Raw genomic sequence first — 21,318 nt, forward strand, 5'->3', positions numbered from 1 at the left:
ATATTCCATGGATGGCTATTTCCAAAGGAGCCTGCGCTTCCTCCCCAGAGGAGCTGGGAGAACGTGGGAAAGCACCGTGAATGCTCTAGAAATTCATGTACTACAGGATGGAAGGCAAGGCCCCTCGAGATCACCCCACTTCCCTGAAAGCAGACCTATTTTCAGCATTATTTACGTTGGAGGATTTATATCCTTGTCCTGAAAGTAGGCTGGCCATGCTGGCTTTGGTGAAAGCCAACACAGCCTACCAGTACATATCTCACAGATGTGGGTCCAGCCGCCACTGAATTCAACTGTTGTCCGGTCCTTCCTAGAAGCACGGGGGTGGGGGGAGGGGGGGTGGAAGGACTTTTGGTATTTTTGCAGCCAGCTCTTCAATTTAAGAATAAGGCCCTCAGTTATATGATTTTTCTGTTCGGTGCTCCTGCTATACGAGCCAACCACTCAGTTCAACCCCATTCTCCATGGCTTCTGAGCACAACATCTCCACTCTCCTTTCTGGGCTGTTCTCTGTCACTGTCGGGGTGTACCTCTCACACATTCAATAGTCACAGACCAGTGACCTCGTGTTATAAGACAAAGACAGAAAGGAGGGGGGCACCTGGGTGGCTCAGTTGGTTAAACTGCTGACTCTTGGTTTCGGCTCAGGTCCTGGGATCGAGCTCCTTGTCAGGCTCCACACTCAGCAAGGAGTCTGCTTCAGGATTCTCTCCTCCCTCTGCCCCTCCCCCCACATGCTTGCACACACTCTCTCTGAAATAAATAAATCTAAAAAAAAAAAAAAAAAAGGCAGCAGGAAAGACTTTCCTAAATCATCTTCCTTCCTTAGAAAGTCCTCTTCCAATTCTGCCTCTAAATCTGCATTATACCTATATATGTGGCATTTAACCTCCTAAGAGATGGAGATGAAGATCCAGTAGTAGCTTGAGAGAGGAGTAGCTCAAGCCCTTTATGAAGCTCAGAATAAGACCACTTCATCCTTTAGGTCTGTTTCGAAGCAGGTGGTAGTTTTGATGCTAAAAATACCAGCTCCTCTTTCCAAAGAGCACAAGAAACAAAGCCCACTGGTCACAATTTGCCTTTCAAACCTTCCAGTACTTACTAAATGCTCCCCCTCTTCCTCCATAGAGATGCCCAACAGACATGAGCCACAACCGACCATTCAGAAAGCAGTAGCCGAGCACAGGCCTGTAAGCCAGGGCAGAAGCGCCCCTATAAAGATGAAAACTAGCCCGGCAGCCCCCACAATATTTACCACCCATTGTCCACCTTGCTGGTATGCACTGGCCAAAGCAATTGCTCCAAGAGAAAGCGACAGCTGAGAATAGAAGGGACGGTGCCCCAAACCCTCCTGTCTTAACATGTGCCATTGTATGAGCCTGTAGCCACATAGGATATAAACATGGGTTCATCAGAATACGGAGCAAGAACACCAAGTCTGTTCGCAGAGCTGCAATTAACACATGCAATCCTGCATGACAACAATGTGGAAATTCTAAACTACATGCCCACATTTAAAATCCCACACTTCATTCCTTAGACCTTAGACCCAAGAAATGAAAGGGTGAGTTGTTCTTTTGTTTCTCTGCAAACCTAGAATTCTATTTTCTCCTCCTAGTTTTGGTACAAACGTATCAAGAACAGGTTTCCCTCTCTCTTTTCCCCATCAACCCGTTAGAATGCTTTTGAAAAGACCCGTGTCAGGCCTTACGTGCCATGGTAACTCTCCCTCCTTCGTGTCACTCATCCCACATACACAAACCTGTGTGTCAGCAGCTCAAAGCTGCTCAAGGCCAAGTATTTCCCTAAACTCAGGCCATGTGGCAGACTGGGGCAGGTGGGCTCCCGCATTAGCGCCGGGTATGAGGAAGTCACCCCTGTGCCCTAGACAGGAGGCTTCAAGTACCATCCCTGCCCTTCTGGAATAACTTGGTCCTCTGCAGGCAGTTTGCCCCATAAAGATACGTATAAAGATTTCTAAAGACTTAGTTACACACCCACCCACAGACCCACGCCCAACTCATTTGAAACAGCAATGCAGAAACTAGGCAGAAAGGGGCGCCTGAGTGGCTCTGTCGTTAAGCGTCTGCCTTCAGCTCAGGTCATGATCCCAGGGTCCTGGGATGGAGTCCCACATAGGGCTCCCTGCTCTGTGGGAAGCCTGCTTCTCCCTCTCCTACTCCCCCTGCCTGTGTTCCCTCTCTCGCCAAATAAATAAAATCTTAAAAAAAAAAAAAAAGAAACAAGGCAGAAAGACCAGATACACATACTTTTCCTCAAAGCCCAAAAGTGTGCACATACAACATGGCATCCCTCAAATGTGTGTTTACGAGAAACACCTTTCCTCTACCTTCCCCCAAGAGCACTAAGGAAACAGAAGGACAACCTTGTTATGAAGCATCTTACACAGAGCACACAGCAGCCTGGGTCCCCTGCACACAATGGGGGCATGAGGGAAACCCAGCCCTCAGACAGCAGACAACAGGCTGCAGATGGACTCAGCTGGGGCCCGCAGTGGCCCCATTTCTTTGAAAATCCATCCTCGGAGCTCCAGCAGACCAAGACCTCAATAACACTGGCATCTAGAAGGCTTTTTCACACTCAAGGCTCCTGCCTTCACCCTCTGCCCTCCATCCTGCTCCAGAACAGCCTGGAGAAGTACAGAGTAGCTAGGGCTCTGCAGGGTGGGGAGCCGCAGGCCTTCCCAGGTGAGGCAGGAACTGTCTGGGGCTGCACGAGGAGCCCCTAAGAGATGGTGACTCTGAACCAGAATCACAAGGACAGAAAGTCGAATAAATTACAGAGCTAGGCTGGGCATTCTTAGTAGGGGCACAAGGAGAACAGCAGGAAAGGGAGTGAATCCGGGCAGAAAAGGCCAAAGAAGGTCTGAAAAGTCAGACCTGGGAGCTAAGAATCAGCCAGGCAACAGGGGATGAGGGCTTATTCTGAAGACATCAGCCCCCCACCCCCACCCTGGCAGCCACTGCCTACCTTTGGATACCACAGAAAACCTCCCACCAGGGGAAAGAGCCTCCATTCACTATACTGCATTAACTGAGTTTTCCTCCAGCACTTTGCGATCAGTCAATACAGATTTTAATGAAGATATTAATTTTGATTTAGTGAAACCCATCACCTCCCCAATCTCCCACCGCCCCCTCGCCAAATAGCTGGCTACACAGTTCTCAACCTACCACTCACTTTACAAGTGTTATTTTGTTTGTAAGTTTCAGGACCAATCCATGTATTGGCTCCCCAGCCCCCAGAAGTCCCTTCCTCAGTCTCCGTTTGCCCACCCTCCTGGATTCTGTTACCATACCCCAGAATCCCTGGTCCAGGCCCTGCCCTGTGAAGTGTGAGGGCTGGGCCAGAGGACTCCCCGGGGCCGGCCAGCTCTACCTTGTCTGACTGGGTCCTCCCGGCTCCCGCTGGAGTCCCAGCCTCGCTGGGCCCTGTCCCGAAGTCCCATGGGAGTGAGCGTGAGCAGCAATCATGACTAATTCATAATCAGATGGCTCACCACACTAGTGACCCCAAGGGCACCTTTCTAAAGCTGTTATCTGGGAAGGGAAGTGAAAATACACCAACAAAAGGGAGCCTGAGGAGCATTCCAGCACTTCTGATTGTGCCCTTTGCATCAAGAGACTGTTTTCCTCAACTTGAAAACCTGGGCTCTCTTGGCAGGATGTCAAGTTGACTGAGTCATTACCTGTTTATGTCCACAGGCCTATGTCCCCATGACAGAAAGCTACACAGGAGACCCAGCGAGGACCTGGTAGGCAAGGACGTGCCTTTCACTTTTGGAAGAAGTCACTCGAAGTGCAGAGACCAGCAAAACACACCACGGACCAGAATCCTGCCGTCCATCTCAGGGCCAGCCCAAGGCACCTGTGGCGTCCCAGCAGCGCCACCCCGGCCACCGCTGGGGCCCCGTTTTGTCCTTTTCTCTCCCTTCTTCCTAATGGTTTCCAGGATAGAAAGGGGAAGACGGGGAGCCTCGTGTAATTCACCTGAATTCTGGAATGTGCATGAAGACTGCCTGTGCTGATGAATTTTCTTCCAAAATGAATGATTTTACCAAAGGGTCTTAAGTGCGACAAACCTGCCATCAGCCTCTTCTTTCCCAGTTTCTACCCCAAACCACAATGCTTCATCTAGAAATGGAGCCATGAAGGAACATCAGGAGATCCATGAGAAATCACCTGAAATCCCAATGCCCATGGAGCTGACTGGAGCATGCAGGCTACCAGCCGGCCTCCTAGTTCTAAGACCCTGGCTGCAATTCACACACATCGATGCAAAACCTGCAGAAGAGAGGGAGGGTGATTTATAGGAGCCCTTGAACAACTCCTGCAACCGAGACTCGTACCTTCATTTTTAACCAATCTTTGTAAGCTGGACTAAAGGGACTCAGACACCGAACCACCACAGAGTTATCTGAAGATATATGGGAGAGTGGGGCTGCCGTTGTGCTGGGTTGTCTTCTCTGGACCTACGACAGCGCCAGAGATGCTAACTGGAAACCCGGAGTCAGGAGGCACAGGGAGGAGCTCAGGGTGGGGAGTGAGAAGACCCAAGGGCAGCACCCCCAAGGCTCGCCTTTCGTAAGGGAGTGACAAGCAGCACAATCCCCTCTCACAAAGGGACGGTCCGATGATGAGGACACAAAACCAAGTGAAATTCACTGGAGTTTCACCAAAGAAGTTCACTTTTTGATTCCTGCCTTACTTGGGATGATACACGATCAAATTTCCAACGCATGCACACAGCAGGGGCTCTAAATTCTTGCTGAACACATGCCAACTACAAACACGCTGCCATTTAGAGACCACTAATTAGACACATGTTCTCCCAGATGTTCCGAGAAATAGCGAACGTGTGTAAGGAGTAACAGGAATGTTAGAATAGATTTAAAAAATGTTTTTAATGACTGGACATAGAACGACACAGAACTACCACACGATCTCGCAATTCCACTTCTGGGTATATGCCCAAAAGATGTGAAAGCAGGGACTCGAAAAGATATTTGCACACACATGCTCATAGCAACATCAGATACAAATGCCAAAAGGTAGAAACAGCTTTGTGTCCATAGATGCATGAACGGATAAAGAAAATGTGGTATATACATGCAATGGACTATTTTATTACCTAGCCTTAAAGAGGAAGGAAATTCTGGCACTTGCTACAACATGGATGAACCTTAAGGACATGACACTAAGTGAAATAAGCGAGTCACAAAAAGATACTGTATGAGTCCCCTTACATGAGGGACCTCGAGTAGTCAAACTCAGAGACAGAAAGTAGGGTGGCGGTTGCCAGGGGCTGGGGGAGGAGGGAATGGAGTTTTTGCTTAATGGGGACAGAGTTTCAGTTTTGCAAGATGAAGTGTCCCAGGGCTGGATGGAGGGGATGGTTGCACAACAATGTGAATGTACTTATCCATTTTTAACTGTATGGTTCAGTGGTATTAAGGCAGCAAATTTTATGTTATGTGTATTTTACCAGAATAAAAAAATTTTTAGTTGTACTAAATAGTAGCGGTGATTCTGTAACGATATCAAATCTAACCAGCCAGACAGCACTTGACAGATGACTTGTTTCTCTAAGGATATCTTTGTATCAACTCTACAGTTACCTGGTCTAAACCACCAAGTCAGGAATCACAGTCAAGCTCGGACAAACACCACCGTTTAAATTTTAGATAATAAAGCTGAACTTCTTTAAAGTGACTAATAATTCAAGCAATTGCCCCAGACATCTCCACACCTAGCACCAGCTGGGGGCAAACCAATAACAAAGAATGTTAACTTAGAGCATTACTAAGGCACATTTCTAACGACAAACTGGTACCAAAAATAAATCCACTGTCCCGAAAACTTTTTCTACAAAGCACTTTCAAAAGGAAATATAAATTTCTTAATGTTCACTGATAAAACACAGTACTGAATGGAATTCTATCATGAAGCTATCCATATTACACTTCCTTAGAAGTATTTTTTATAAAAATCAGTTTCCAAATATCTGGAAAAAAAAGAATTGAATCCAGAAATCAAAGTCAACTGCATTAAAAAAAAATCAACAATCGGGGCACCTGGATGGCTCAGTTAGGTTGAGCATCTGACTCTTGGTTTCGCCTCAGGTCATGTCAGGGTCATGGGATCAAGCCCCGCGCTGGGCTCCACACTCAGTGCAGAGTCTGCTAGAGATTCTCTCCCTCTCCGCCTCCCCCACCCCTCCCCCAGCTCACTTGCTCTAAAACAAATAGATGAAATCTTTAAAAAAAAAAAAAAATCTTCACTATTAAAAAAAAAAGTCGCTGCCAATTATTGTCACAATCATGATTAACGCCACAGGAAAATGTGCACCATGCCACAAGGGAAATTTAAACCTAGTACAACTGAGACTAACAAAGCACATGTAAATGAAGGTGGTGGCACATCAGTCCCGTGGGTGAGGAACTGAAAACGGAAGCTCTTACCGCTTGGTGATCTGGCTCGGCTCCTGCAGGTCTGGGTCCAGGTCAAAGACCTCATTATCCAGGAGCCTCCGGAGTGTCACGTCTGCCAACTGCTCCATGATCTTGAACACCTCATCGAGGTTCAGGAACATGGAGAAGTCGCGCTCCTTATTCTGCGTGGTGATACGGATGGTATCCGTCAGGAAGACGTTGGACGTTCTTTCCAACTTCTGGATATCGACCCAAGGGACTACAAGTTTAACTGGAAGAGGAAAAAAAAAAAAAAAAGGCAAATACATAGGTTACCCTAACATGTGAGCCAAACTTGAGTGTATCAGCAAACAAGAGTCCAAGGATTTCCTTAAGCTGAAATGCAAAACCAGAGCAGGAAAGGGGAAGCACAAAGCTGCCTGACAGCTGCATGTTAGAACCCAACTCATGTTTCATGATTTTCTTAAAAGATTTAAATAAAATCTTCCAATTTGCTGGCCACTGCACACGTACAGGGGACAGCATTCTGAAATATCAAGTTAACAACAGGAAAACTTCTTCAAAAATATTTAAACTTAAATACTTGCAAAATATGCAAAACTTCCTCAATCTACCTAATTTCTGGTTTCAAAAGCAGCATTCATGGTGTAAGCTATGAAAAAAAAGTGCAAAAGAGGATTATTCATGATCTCGTTTAGAGAAACAGGCTTAACATTTAGACTGTGTCAAATGACAGTCTTAGAAGACACAGTACAATTTCTATGGAATTCTTTTTAAAGCAATACAGTACAAACAGTACATTTTATAAACCAGTGTTCTATTCTGGGAAATGTTTCCAATACAGTGGTAGTGAGGCTAGCTAGCGCTTGCTAATGCAAATGGGGAAGAGACACTATGACAACTTAAAGTGATAAATGTTATCAAATATTAGAAATCATTTCTTTTCAAAACTCAGCATCCTAACAAAATTTGGCTTCGTCACCATGAATGAACGGTGTCAGAAAGTAACTCATTTTCTTTTTCAAATAAAGGAAAGGATCTTGAAGTGTTTCTTTTTCTACCATTTCTTTCCACTTGTTGTAATAATGTTTTCAGGGCTTCAGTAACTTAAAAGACCACACATCTACATCAGGCTTGAGAAGAAGCTTCTTCAGCTACTTCTAGTTGCTTTCATGTAAGTTGTTCATACAAACACATATGCAACCTATAACATCAACTTTCATTTCATCAAGCGTCTACTTTGTGAAAAGCCCTGCACTTAAGGAGCTCATTCAAATAGGGAAAACAGACATGTAAAATAAGCAACCACTAACTTGGCAAAATCTAAAACAGAAACACAAACATGGTGCAAATTTTAAGGGAACCAAGGAAAGTCCCTGGAGGTGATAAAAATCTGAACTGATTTTGAAGGGTGAACCAGAGTTTCCAAAGAGGCACAAGAATGGGGAAGGGGAGGAAAGACCTGCATGAATTTTGAGAAGCACCACAGAAAGTCCAAGAATAAGGATAGGATAGTCAAGATTAGGTCAGGGCACAGTCCAGGGGTGGGGAAAGGCTGTGCACACAGGGTGTATGTACCGGAGCATCAGACCTGAAGCTGGCAGCGTGAGAAAGAGAAGCAGTGGCCCTGGAAGGAAGCGGTGTCAGCACAATTTCAGAGAAGCCCCTCCCACTGGTTCAACTTGAAACATAAACTTAAATGCAGGAAGGAAAAAAAAATTAGGTATATAAACACATACATATGCATTTACTTGTTTTATATACACACACACAGCTGCCATCCTGCATGGGTGCTTGCAACAATATTTGGTTCCAAAAGAAGTTTCAGTGGGAATGATTTTTTCAAAATTCAATATACAACCAACACTTATGGCTTTTCTTTCTTATCCTGGAATTCCATCACCTCGCATGGCGATGGTCAGTGGATAAATGTGTGCAAAGTTAATCACCGCCTGAATCTCAAGTGGACCCTCCCATACCAAGGAACAACTGTACATCTTGCTCCTCTTCCAGGAGCAGTCATGATCTTCAGGGCTGGCAACTTTTCAAAGGCCCCCCACCCATCTTAAGGAGCGTCAGTTTTGACAACGTGTTTTCAGAGCAACATAAAGTAAAAAACCTCCCGTAGCTCTATGAAGCGAGTTACACAGAAATGTTTAAGGCAATGGAAAAAATGAATTCTCACCAAATCAAAGCCCCTTAGTGGTGCTAGCATAAAGAAATATAATTGTCTGCACATGTCATTTGAAGTTAATCAAGAATCACTCATTACCATCTCAACCACTCATTTAAAAACCCTTTGTTCTCTAGCTCTTCCTCGTGTCTCAGGACAGCACTGAGCATCCCGAGGGTCAGCTTCATCTGCGAATGCCAGCCCGAGCCTCACTTACGTTCTTTGCCCAGGAAGAAGGAGTAGAAGCAGAGGTGGTTAATGCTGAGGTACAGCCAGCCTTGGCGGGGAACCCTGCCCTTCCAGCAGCAGCAGGAGTAATAGGTGACCAGCTTCTCTGCCTCCGGGAAGTTGAACCTGGCCTCGAACTTCACCAAGGCCTCTCGGAACTTCTCAGGCTCTTCTTCCTGCTCGGCAAGCCTGCTGCTTGTCTCCTCCGCAATCAGAGCCTGACACAAAAAGATAAGGGTCCCCTTGTCGGTGAGAGGGACTAGGGGAGGGGCAGGCAGAGGTGGGAAGGGACTGCCCAGCACAGGCACCTGAGGCGTCTACACTGCCCACCGACACACACCAGGAGTGGAGGAGAGTGGCTCGCTACTCCATCTGTCTACCACCCAGAAGCACCGCCATGGTCGGGGGAAAGATGAGCTGGGGGGTGGAAGGTGGAAAACCGAAGAACAAGTCTCTCACCTGGCCACTAACCAGCCTTGAGGCTTTGGGCAAATCACTGACTTCTAAGCCTGAGTTTTCTAACAAATTACTATTGTACAATACCTCCTAGCTCTCCCTACAGGAACAGATGATCAAGTTACCGCCTCAAGCGTGAATCTGATGTATCGACCTTGAAGAACTATCCAAGTTTGAGTTACAAGTTAGTGTATTTTTTTTTTTAAAGATCCTATTTATTTATTTGAGAGAGAGAGAGAGAGAAAGCACGAGAGAGCACAAGCAGAGGGAGCAGCAGAGGGAGAGGGAGAAGTAGGCTCCCCACTGAGCAGGGAGCCTGACATAGGGCTTGACCCCAGGACCCCGAGATCATGACCGAAGCTGAAAGTAGACGCTTAGTTGACTGGGCCACCCAGGTGCCCCCCTTTTTAAAAAGCTAAGGAATGTCTTCATTTCCTTCAAAACTTTTAATACAAAGCCAACAGGTGCCTGACAATTGACATCTTTCACTACCACTAAATACTCTACAGTCTTCTAAGGTAGAAAAGAAGTTTGTTGGCCGAGGTCATAAATACGTCCAAAGCACTCAGGTGCACAGGGAGACAAGACAGAAAAGAAAGCGTCTCAACGTACAACGGCTTTGCCAACAAGTTAACAGTAACGATCCTTTCTAAATCCAGGGTAAGGCTGTAAAAGTGCCTAGAACATAAGCCTGTGGCTTCTTCCTAAGGGGTGACAACTCATTGACAAGGTCAGAATTCTGATTCCCCACATTCCTGTGCTTCATGAAAGGCTAGGTCCCTTAAGACAAGGCCACTTTTGGGGCACCTGGGTGGCTCAGTCGGTTAAGCATCTGCCTTCGGCTCAGGTCATGATCTCAGGGTCCTGGGATCGAGTCCCATGCTGGGCTCCCTGCTCAGCAGGGAGTCTGCTTCTCCCTCTCCCTCTGCCCCTCCCTCCTGCTAATAAATAAAATCTCCCCAAAAAATGTAAGATGAGCCCATTTTGGGGATGCCTGGGTGGCTCAGTCAGTAGAGCATGTGACACTTGATCTCAGGGTTGTAAATTCGAGCCCCAAGTTGGGTGTAGAGATTGCTTAAAAAATAAAATATTTCAAAAAAAAAAAAAAAAAGACAAGGCCATTTTGGGGGCACAACTACCAAAGCCTGACCTGTATAAACTTTTTTAGAAAATTACCTGGGAGTTACTATTAAAATAAGAATTATTAAATGAATCTGAAGTCTGGTAAAATTTCAAGTGCTTTTCATTTACTTCATTATGTTTCTCTTCTTTTCCAAATTTTATTTAACCAGACATTATAAAATGGAAAAGTTATAAGAAAGACGAATAATTTTAAAAGCTTATCTAATATATAAAGCTCTGGACCGTGAGGCGTGAAGGGGATTTTAGGAAGGCTCTATAGCAAAGAGTCACAGAAGCAGAACAGCATGCACTGGCTCCGGATGCCCCACGATGATGGTGGCCACACAGACTCCTGACTTCTGTGGACTGCAGGGTCTGGTGATGAGCACAACTCTAAGTACAGGGATTTCTTTAAAGCTTTACAGAGTGGCCAACTGCTCAGGATATGACTAGGAAAGCCCCAATTCCTAATTCCTTTGGATCTTCCCAGAGGAAAGGAAGAACCTACACCACATAGTGGGCCCAAAGATATAACCCCATCTCAGACCACAAGAACCCCTCCATCCCCACTCCTGCTCCAGGCCAGCAGTCTCCCTGCAACTGCTGTTGTTGTTGTTTTTTGTGTGTGTTTTTTTTTAAAGTCATTTGAGTTTTGATGTGCAGGGGATCAGAATATGCCATTCCAAACTACGCCACTTCGGCATAAGGATTATTCTGAGCTGAAGACAACTGAGAAACAGTAGACACCAAAAAAGCTCTCCGCCCTCCCCCACTACTTGCCTAAAACAAGGACACCAAACACCCCTTTGTGAAGGTGCCTCCCTTCTCTGTGCCAGGAAGAGGGTAAGATTCTGACCAGCACCGAGAGGAATGCGCATAACAAACCTCACAAAAACAACCCTTCTTCTCTTCCCTTCATTTCTCCCTACATTTACTTTCCCACAGCTGGCCACCCCTGAAAGCCTGAACGGTTTTCTCTTTGTCTCGTTCCTTCTCTACAAACGTATTGTTCTTTGTTGAGATGCTGTATAAGCCCCACATTCTAACCATCCCTCTGAGTTACTCATCACTGCGTTTCCCTCATGTGTATGCACACTGCATGCGCTGATCAACTGTTTTTTTTTATCAATTCAACGTTTGTCAGTTTAATCTCCAGGCCTAGGAGGAGAACCTAGGAGGGTAGAGGAAAAGCTGCTTCCTCCTCTGCAGAAGCTTTCCTAAAGCTACTGCAGCAGAAATGAATTTCCTTCCTCCATATTAAAAGGAGAAACCCTAAATCAAAGAACCACCTGGGTGGCCCAGTTGGTTAAGCACCTTCGGCTCAGGTCATGATCCTGGAGTCCCGGGATCAAGTCCCACCATCGGGCTCCCTGCTTGGCAGGGAGTCTGCTTCTCCCTCTGACCCTCTTCCCTCTCATGCTCTCATTCTCTCTCTCAAATAAATAAATAAATAAATCTTTAAAAAAAAAAAAAAACCACCATAACATAAGGAGAAAGGAGGTAAGTGTGAAAAATAACCACGAAATAGGCATTTCTGTAGCTAAGCCCCAGTGCGATCTGACCCAGGGAACCAAGCTAGTCAGTCAGATCAGGCAGAGATGGTAACCCACAGGCTGGATGAGTCCCCACCACAGCCTGGGTCCACCTGCCAGCCCCATAGCCCAGAGGTGACTCCAAGAGGCCACCAGCCAACACTGCCTGACTCAGGAGACCTTTGGTTCCTACCTGGTGACATAAGAGGAAGAAAAAGAATACTTCTCTTTTGTCCCTTTAAAACCGAGAATTCACTTTGACACCCTTTACTAAAAGCTGAAGCATTTTTGAGGCAAACTTTTGAAGAAAAAAATAAACAAAATCAATGGTCTGGGGGATTTTACCTGCAGGGAGGAAAACGGTATTAGAGGCTAATGCGTTAAAGTGTTTAATAAGGGTTAAAATCAGAATGAGAAACAGTCTCTCCCTGCCTGATGGGGCTTTGAAAGCACTGGGTACCAATCATGTTGTTGCAATGACAGAGAAGATGAAACTCACAGAGATATTAACAGGTACCCTCCAAAACATTCCTGTCGTGCCTTCTCAAAACGTAAATGGTCTTAATTCCATTTAATTAACATATTTGAAGAATAAACAGCCTCTTTAGGAAGAGGAAAGTGCCAGGCCCAACAAAATAGAGTGACAAGATGTCACAACTGCAAAAAGGTGGGAATAACGAGTTTAAGGAGTCAAAGACCATTTCTGCTCTGCAAAAATATAAATGTTAACATTTTCCCCCCCGAGACAAGAGAGGACCTTCACTTCTGTAAAGGAGAACAAAAACTGAGGCCTGAGAATGTGGATTTTCCAATTTCAGGTATATTTTGCCAGACTGACTGTGAAGTTTGACAAGTGACAAGTCCAGCTCCTTTGTGTATTAAGCCAAGTCGTTCAGTTATGGTGGAGAAAATTGTTCAAATCTGGTCAAAAATGCTACCGTGCTCAAAATGTCACATGGAGGTAATGAGAAAGATGGGGAAATGGGGAAAAGCATTTCAATCAAAGGACCTACCTTTACCTTCCCTTTGACAAAGCTGGCAATGTCATCTTTATTATCAAAGACGGACAAAGTATGTAGGAGGTTTTGTTCCAGCCAGTCCCAATGCTGGTTTATTTCCTCTAATGTCGCACCTGGGTTAGAACAGAAAAAGATACCGAAATTAAAAGTAACTCCTAGAACATGAACTCATTTTCCAGCTATTATGAAACCCGTGTTTGTGATTAAAACATCCTGGTCTCTCACATCCTGGGCCACGGCGGACAATGAAGGCACCCTCTTTTGAAGCCATGGTGTCCCTCACCACAGCAAACACCTGTCCACTGCCACATGGATGGGCCAGGGGACCCATCAGTTTACTCCCGGGACTGCATGTGGACATCCGATCAGTCTTGCTGATGCCTGGACTTCCTACCACATCCACTCAAGTGACGGGAACATTTGTAGTTATGCAACCATTCCAGGGGAAACAAGCCCCCCAAAGCAGACCAATTCTGAACAGTCTCACATAGTTTACCCTGTGAGAACAGGGATCCCTCAAGAGGGACCTCAGCCCAGGGTCACAGAGGAAAGAGCGTCCTGAGAAAGCTCTGCTGATTGCCCAAGGCTGTTGCCGATCACAACAAGCATCATTAAATACAACAGCAACAACCTAGGGAATTTTCAGGTTTACCAAGCTGTACTTCGTATAATTTACAACAATACCCCTTTAGAGCATACATAAAAAGAGGCTGTATACTAAATGTTAAAAACGTACATTAAATCACGTCTAGTAAGTTAATTTCTTTCCAACGCAATTATAAAGAAATCGCCCCATTAATGAAGCATTAAGCAACACTGTTACCAAAAAGCTTAGTTATTTTAGTATTTCCCCTCGAGGAGTCTCCTAGTACGCTCCATTAGACAACGGGCACCTTGTCACAAGGACGGTGCCAGATCCTAGCGAAGGACCCAGCATACAGCAGGTGCTCAATAAAGTCCCCTGCCTTGAAGCAAGCAGGGTCCTGGACAAGAAAAGGGATGTGTGCATCAGGTGTGTGTAGTACAGGAACAGATAAATGCCCAGCTAGGAGAACCAGATTTCCAAAATGGGAAGGAGATATTCTAACCTCAAGAGGTCAAGGGCTACCGAACAACAGTCCAGAGTAAGCTCGCGACTGTGAGAGGAATAATGGTCAAGAGAACCACATACACAAAAGCCAGATATGCATTTTGTTAACACCAAACTTTCTGTATGCTATTTGTAGCTTTCCTCCCTGCAGAGTATAGATGCATGGAGGGATCTTATGAAATGCCAGAGAACTCACTCCTTGACTCGTACATTCAGGGTCAGTGAGAATAAAGAACATCTGTGTTAGGACTATTCTGAATGGACAGGTGAGGAAGGAGTCATCAGAGCAATCCAAGAGAATTCTTCATAAAGAAAAGTGAGAGAGAGAGAGAGAGATCTGGTCTCTCTTCCTCTTCTTATAAGGAATCCCGTCATGGGGGCCCCACCCTCATGACTTTCTGTAAACCTAATTACCTCCCCAGGTCCCACCTCTAAATACGACCACATTGGGGGTTAAGGCTTCGATATATGAATATGGGGGAGGAAGACACCCTTCAGTCCACACCAATCCGCCACCTGCCCAGCTGTCCAGCAGTGCCCCCTCCCCACGCTCTTGCTCCTTAAGGATCAACAGACTGGAGATACAGCCACACGCGGTTTAGGAGAGCCCGCTCGGGGGGGGGGGGGGGGGGGGGCATGGTCAGGATCCTCTCACTGTCCGTCCCCCTCCCACCCAGGAGGCCCGAGTGGTTACAGGAAACCCCTGGCCCTTAAGGCTCCCCATTCCTCTCACACGGGGGAAAGATCCTTTTAAAGCAAAAGCAAACCAAGTTATTCCAGGCTCCACAGCAGGACTCTCGTGAAGCTTCTAAGTGTCATCTACCTGAACCCCGGGCACTCACCGTCTGCTTGGTTCCCCACACTCCGTGCTGAGGAGCCTTAGGCAGACGTCAGGTTTGCCCGGCCTCTGGCTAAATCTCTGCCGTTCAGTGTCTTCCAGCGGCAACCGTGTAGGTGTCAGTCACGAAAACACCTTCTATACCTGAGGGGGTCAGCAATAGGGTCTTCCTAGTGGGCGGACAGCACATCACACTCTCTCAAGAGAGTCCTTGGGTCTTCACTAAAGCCAATAAACTTGTGCAGGAGCCTTAGGGATGCCTGGACCTCTGCCCTTCTCTTTAAGGTTTACTCTTTCTAGATCTTTGTATTTTATTGTTTATCACAATAAAACCAACTGCTCAGATTATTTAAGGCAAAGAATAAATGGGAAAAATTATCCTCACTGGTCATCCATCTTTTTGAGTATTTTTTTTAAAGATTTATTTATTTATTTGAGAGACAGAAAGCAGGGGGGGGGGGGAGAGGGAGAACCTGAAGCAAACTCCCCGCTGAGCGTGGAGCCTCCACAGGGCTCAATCCCACAACCCCACGACCGAGACCATGACCTGAGCCAAAATCAAGAGTCGGACGTTCAACTGACTGAGTCACCCAAGCGCCCCTTGAGTAGGTTTTCATGACTTCCTAATTTATTTAAAAAAAAAGAAAAAAGAAAAAAACTTGGCCGAATGAGGAAGAACAAGAGAAGGGAGAAGACTCACCTTTGTAAACTTTCTATTCCAGGGACTAACTCACTGCTGTGTAATGAAGACTTCTGAATGAGGAAACGGAGGCTCAAACACTTCTCCAAGGTCATATGTATTGAAGGAAAGGCAAAAGCAGGGTATGAACTCATTCTCTACAACCTTGAAGTACCCTGGGGTCCTCCCGTAATAGGCTGCATTTCAGTTTCAAAGTAACATTTACATAATCCTTAGGTCCGTTACTTTCTATGACTTGACGCTAAAAAAAAAAAGTCCTTCTGTGTTTGTACTTAGAGCAATTCCAATTTCCTGAGTGCATCTTTCTGGATGACATGAAACAGGTTTTCATCTATCCTATTAAAAGTTCACAGGGCCAGCACAGTTCATTGTTAACAGCTAAACATGTAGGTCATCTTCATCTGATAACCACAGATACCACGAATAAAACTATAAACAAGCCCCAACACAGTCTATCACATGGAATGAAGGCTTGAAACAAAGCCATCAAAAATTAAGGCTTTTATTCTTTAAAAGATTCTTCTACTTATGGGGAGGACCTTAGGTCAGGGAAAGGTAATTCTAAAACAAAACCAAGCCTACACCTTGAGAGAGAAAATAGGCACACATATAAAAATCTGTCACTGAGCCACAGTTAGATTTCATTACAATCTGCCCCATTCCTGAATATAAGACATAGCTGTTACGTCTCTCCCAGCCAAGACAATCAATATGATGAAACTTTTCCACCCTACCATCTTCCATTTCCTACAAAAGTTGCCAAATGGCAGGGAAATTTTCCAAACTATAATTTCCTCTGCAGGGAAGTCTTATGATAGGCTTCCAAAATACCGTAAATCCGTGCAAACCAACTGCATGTCCTCAGCCCCAAAGGACAAAAAGGAGAGTCACTCAACAGATCTCACACACCTAAGCTGTAACCAGGTTTCCCAAATTACATGAAGTAGCCCATCAGAAGACAGCTTTTTAAAAAATGAAAAAGAGAAGACACATTTATTTTTAATAAAAATAGCACTTTGTAAGGCCAACCACTGACTTGTACAATATTTGTTAGAGGTAAGCACACACAAATATTTTTTGTGGGTCATGCTCAAAAAACGTTGGAAAGCCACCATATTACGGACATACAAGTGGTGAGAAACATAAAGAGAAAATAAGAACAGGAAAACATGTCGCCCATTGAAGGGGTGGAATGGAATGATAAAAAGGCTACAGATTCCCAGCATAGCACTATTCTCACTGTTTCTGCTGTGGGCCTTTCAAAACCAAGACAGAGGAGAGCTACTGTCATGGACTGAAGTGTGTCCTCCCCAAAAACCCATCTGCTGAAGCTCTAACCCCCAATATGACCATATTTGGAGACAGGGCCTTGAAGGAGTAATTAAGGTTAAATGAGGTCATAAGGTGGCGCCCGGATCTGAGAGGACTTAGTGCCCTTTTAAGAAGAGGAAATGGGCGCCTGGATGGCGCAGTTGGTTAGCGTCTGACTCTTGGTTTCCTTGGTTGCAGCTCAGGTCATGGTCTCCCGGTGGTGAGATAGAGTCCCGAGTTGGGGTCTGTGCTCAGCGTGGAGTCTGCTTAGATTTTCTCTCTCCCTCGCCCTCTGCCCCTACCCCTGACGCACTCTCTAAAAAATAAATAAACTGAAGAAGAAGAGGAGGAGGAGGAAGAGACCCCAGGAATGCTCCATGTGAGGACACAGGGAGAAGCAGGCCGTCTGCAAGACAAGGAGAAGGGCCTCAGGAGCAACCAACCTTGCCAGCAGCACCTGGACTGTGTACTTCCAGCCTCCAGAACAGGGAGCAAATAAATGTTGGTTTAAGCCACCCAGTCTGTGGTATTTTGTTATGGCAGCTCTAGAAGGCCAACAGAGCTGTTTAAAACCAAAATTTATAGGAACACTGTGGATTTTAACAGAAATCCAATTGGCAAAATTATACCTTGTTTTATTGAGGCAAAATAAGATTTCTACTGTTGCAGAATAAGACTTCTATTTCCTAAGAAAATCAAAGTTCAGAGGATCTTAAACATTACCCACACAAGAAGTCAAATCAGATTTATAAATACCTATGCAAAACTAAAATACAGTCCTAGAAACCCCAATTAACCACAGAACCACCAAGAGTGATGATTTCTAAATTACCAACTCTAAGGCAGAACAGGCAGAGGTGGCTTCAGGCCGTTTTCCGAATTCTTAGCATGTTCCCTGGCATTTTGTTAGATATGCCATACACTTGATATTGTCTATCTTAATAAAAATAGCACAAGGTAGATGGTATTATTTTCTGGGTAAGAAAAAGGGCAGAGAAAAGCCAAGCTCAAGGGCCGATCTCCCGGCTACTACAGGCCTCGCTCTATCCTAACACATGGGGGAGATAGGAGCCTGGGGAGCTGGGCAGGCAGCTCCCAAGAGCTGAGTCACTTTCAAGCTCACACACAGTATTTATTCGCCAAGGTTTCCCCCAGAGGTATTTTCAGGAAATGGAACAAGCATCTCATTGTCTATACCTACAGCTTCTGCATGAACACAGCCATAAATAACTTGATCCAAGCTTCAGTTTTCAAAAGCAACGGTTTCTCTCTGCTTAATAACTATCCAACTGAATTAAGGGCCTTCCCCAGCTACCTAAATCCTAATTTACAGTGAATGGACATTCCGTGTGTGTAGTTTGGATCTGTTTCCTTGAAACAGTACATTTCTCCTCCATGCAAACACTCCATAGCTACCATCAAATGCCTGGACTGAAAGCCATACAGACCACACAGGGGCTAATTAAAAGCAACACTGCCAAGGCAGTGTCATTTCTAAATTTCACACAACACTCATCCTAGACAGAGTAACTCAGAAACAAAGAATCAGAGTAAAAATCACAAATGAGCAGGGAAGAGGGTTGAACCAAAGCTTTTCGTTTTCAGAAACCACATGCTCTTCCCGTGGACACTCTTAACATCTGATCCGTGCCTAAAGCAGTATCTCCACGGGGACCCGTGAAAGCTCAATATCAGTATCCCATCAGCACGACTGACCATATTTTTACCCATGGACCTCTCACTATATTGTTTAAGAAATGAAGTTTTAAACATTTTCCCATAATTTCCTTGACCTTTTCTGCCTTCAAATTAAAATACTGAGTCCCTAAAAGTATTTGCAATAAATGAAAAATTCAACCTTCCTGACACTGAAAGTAAAATAGATTTTCAATTTATATTTAAAAGTCATTAAAATGTCCTTGTATTAGTGCCATTAGAAACACTGCTCAGAATTAGAAACAAAGGTGTAGGAAAATCTGACCGTTAACCAAAAGGAAAAAAAAAAATCGATAGAAAAAGAACCAGAAAGGACAGATAAAATAATCAGCAGACAAGGACATAAAACAGGTATTATAAATATACTCCAAGTTCAAAGAGTAAAGCATGAGGATGGTGAGAGACCAAATTAAAGATACAGAGAAAGATCCAAACCAAACTTTGAGCGATGGAGAAACAGTGTCTGAACTCAGAAATACACTGGATGGGATTAAAAGTAATTTACATATTGCAGGAAAAAAAAAAAGTAGGGAACTTGGACACAGTGATTAAAAACTAAAATGAAAAGCAGAAAAGGGGCGCCTGGGTGGCTCAGTTGGTTAAGCGACTGCCTTCGGCTCAGGTCATGATCCAGGAGTCCCGGGATCGAGTCCCGCATCGGGCTCCCTGCTCAGCGGGGAGCCTGCTTCTCCCTCGGACCCTCCCCCCTCTTGTGCTCTTTCATTCTCTCTCTCAAATAAATAAAATCTTTAAAAAAAAAAAAAAAGAAAAGAAGAAAAAGCATTAACAACAAGAAAAATAACAGAACATCAGTGAGCTATGGAAGAGCAGCAAGCAGCCTACTAAGTGGAGTCCCGGGGGGAAAGGGGAGGGGTGGGGCAAGAAACAGAGAACAGAAAAAATATGTATATATTTGAAGAAATGGCTAATTTTTTTCAGGTTTGATGAACACTATAAACACACCGATCCAAGAATCTCAACAAACTCCAAGCAGAAAAAGCATCAAGAAAATCACATAAATGCACATCTAATCAAACTGTTGAAAGCCGGTGATGAAGAAAAAAGACAATAATTATAGAGCAACACAGAATGATAGATTTGTCAGAAACAATGCCAGCCAGAAGACACAGAAGAACAGCTTTAAAGGTATTAAAAGAAAAAAGCTAATCTACAGGTAGTTGAAGAAAAGGAGTAAATTCCTGTAAAACTTGGGAATAATAAAACCTTCCTAAGCATGCCTCAAAATCATAAAAGTATAAAAGAAAGACATTCTAAATCCTACTACATTAAAAAGCCTTTGTAAGGTAAAACACACCAAAAGCAAAGCCACCAAAGGACATGACAAGCAGGAAAAAGATTTTTTTAATTTCATTGCTCAAAGGACTAATATTCCTAGTATTTAGACAATGTCTAAAAATTGAGGGGAAGAAAAGAACCACCCAACAAAAAACGAAGCAAAGGGTTAAGAACAAGGAGTTTCTGAAAACAGCCCTTAAACACGAAAGACACTCGACTTCCTCATAACACAAGGCCCGCAAACGAGAACCATTACAGAAACACCTCTAAGGTTGGCAGAAATCCACAAGTTTGACAACAGATCCGATGATGACGAATCTGGGAAAACCGGTACTTTCATCCATTGCTGATGGCAATTTTTTCCAGTGGTACAAACCCAATGGAGGAACGGACATTTAGTAATATCTAACAAAGCTTCATATTCATTTACTAGAGTTGGGATTTCAGGATTGAAAGGATAATCTATCCCAATGATTCAGCAGTATAGGCACAAAATGATTTATTCACCAGGTTATTCACTGAGGCATGGCCAGGGATGAAAACACCACAAAAGTCCACCAGTAGGGGCGCCTGGGTGGCTCAGTCGGTTAAGCGTCTGCCTTTGGCTCAGGTCTTGATCCCAGGGTCCTGGGATCGAGCCCCACGTCGGGCTCTCTGCTCAGCGGGGAGCCTGCTTCTCCCTCTCCCCCTGCCTGCCGCTCTGCCTACCTGTGCTCTCTTACCAAATAAATAAAAAAAATCTTTAAAAAAAACAAAAACAAAAACCAAATGTCCATCAGTAGAGAACAGGCTGAATCAACTATGGTACTTCTACATAATGAAAGACAAAACAAAACAAAGATAATATCAACTCTCTGATATGGAATGATTTCCAGGATATGTCCCTAAGTGAACAAAGGCAAGGCATAGAACAGAATAAATGTGACCTTTGTAAAAGGAGGGTGCAAGAATGTAGAGTATATTTGTAAAACAAAACAGTAGAAAGCTAAGCTAGAAAAAGAGAGGTTTCCCTATGGCAGAGGGAAGGAGAGGGGGAAGCAGGTTCTCTGCTGAGCAGGGAGCCCGCGTGGGGCTCGATCCCAGGACCTGGGTTCATGACCTGAGCCGAAGGCAGACACTTAACGACCGAGCCACCCAGGCGCCCCTAAAAAGCGTTTTTTAAATAGCACTTTTGACCTTCAAATTTACTATGTCTAAAAGTTACACTCAGGCGTTGCCTGCTTTTTAAAATAATTATAAGCAACATCCCTAATAGACGAACATCTTCGGGGAGTTTAGTTACTTGAGCATAAGCAAAATTGTTTAAAACAGTAGGAGCCTGGTGACACAATCCCCAACTGAAAAGAAGCATTAACCATGGCACGGCTCAGCCATTTCCAAGTGTAA

General features: G+C 44.7%; 1 protein-coding gene across 3 annotated transcripts in view; it reads right to left on the bottom strand.

The window, feature by feature from the left end:
* The window catches only part of TBC1D8 (TBC1 domain family member 8), a 100,866-nt gene that overhangs the window by 31,123 nt on the left and 48,425 nt on the right, over window positions 1–21,318 (bottom strand). For all 3 annotated transcript variants that reach the window (XM_028103855.2, XM_028103854.2, XM_028103853.2), the window contains exons 3-5: window positions 12,976–13,094; window positions 8,842–9,070; window positions 6,482–6,722 (exon numbers count right to left, since the gene is read on the bottom strand). In XM_028103855.2, coding sequence (XP_027959656.1) covers window positions 6,482–6,722; window positions 8,842–9,070; window positions 12,976–13,094 — 589 coding nt within the window. The remainder of the gene's footprint in view (window positions 1–6,481; window positions 6,723–8,841; window positions 9,071–12,975; window positions 13,095–21,318) is intronic.

The sequence above is a fragment of the Eumetopias jubatus genome, unplaced genomic scaffold (genome assembly GCF_037043125.1).
Source record: "Eumetopias jubatus isolate StellerSeaLion01/CBP00866 unplaced genomic scaffold, mEumJub1_p1.0 scaffold_9, whole genome shotgun sequence".
NCBI lineage: Eukaryota > Metazoa > Chordata > Mammalia > Carnivora > Otariidae > Eumetopias > Eumetopias jubatus.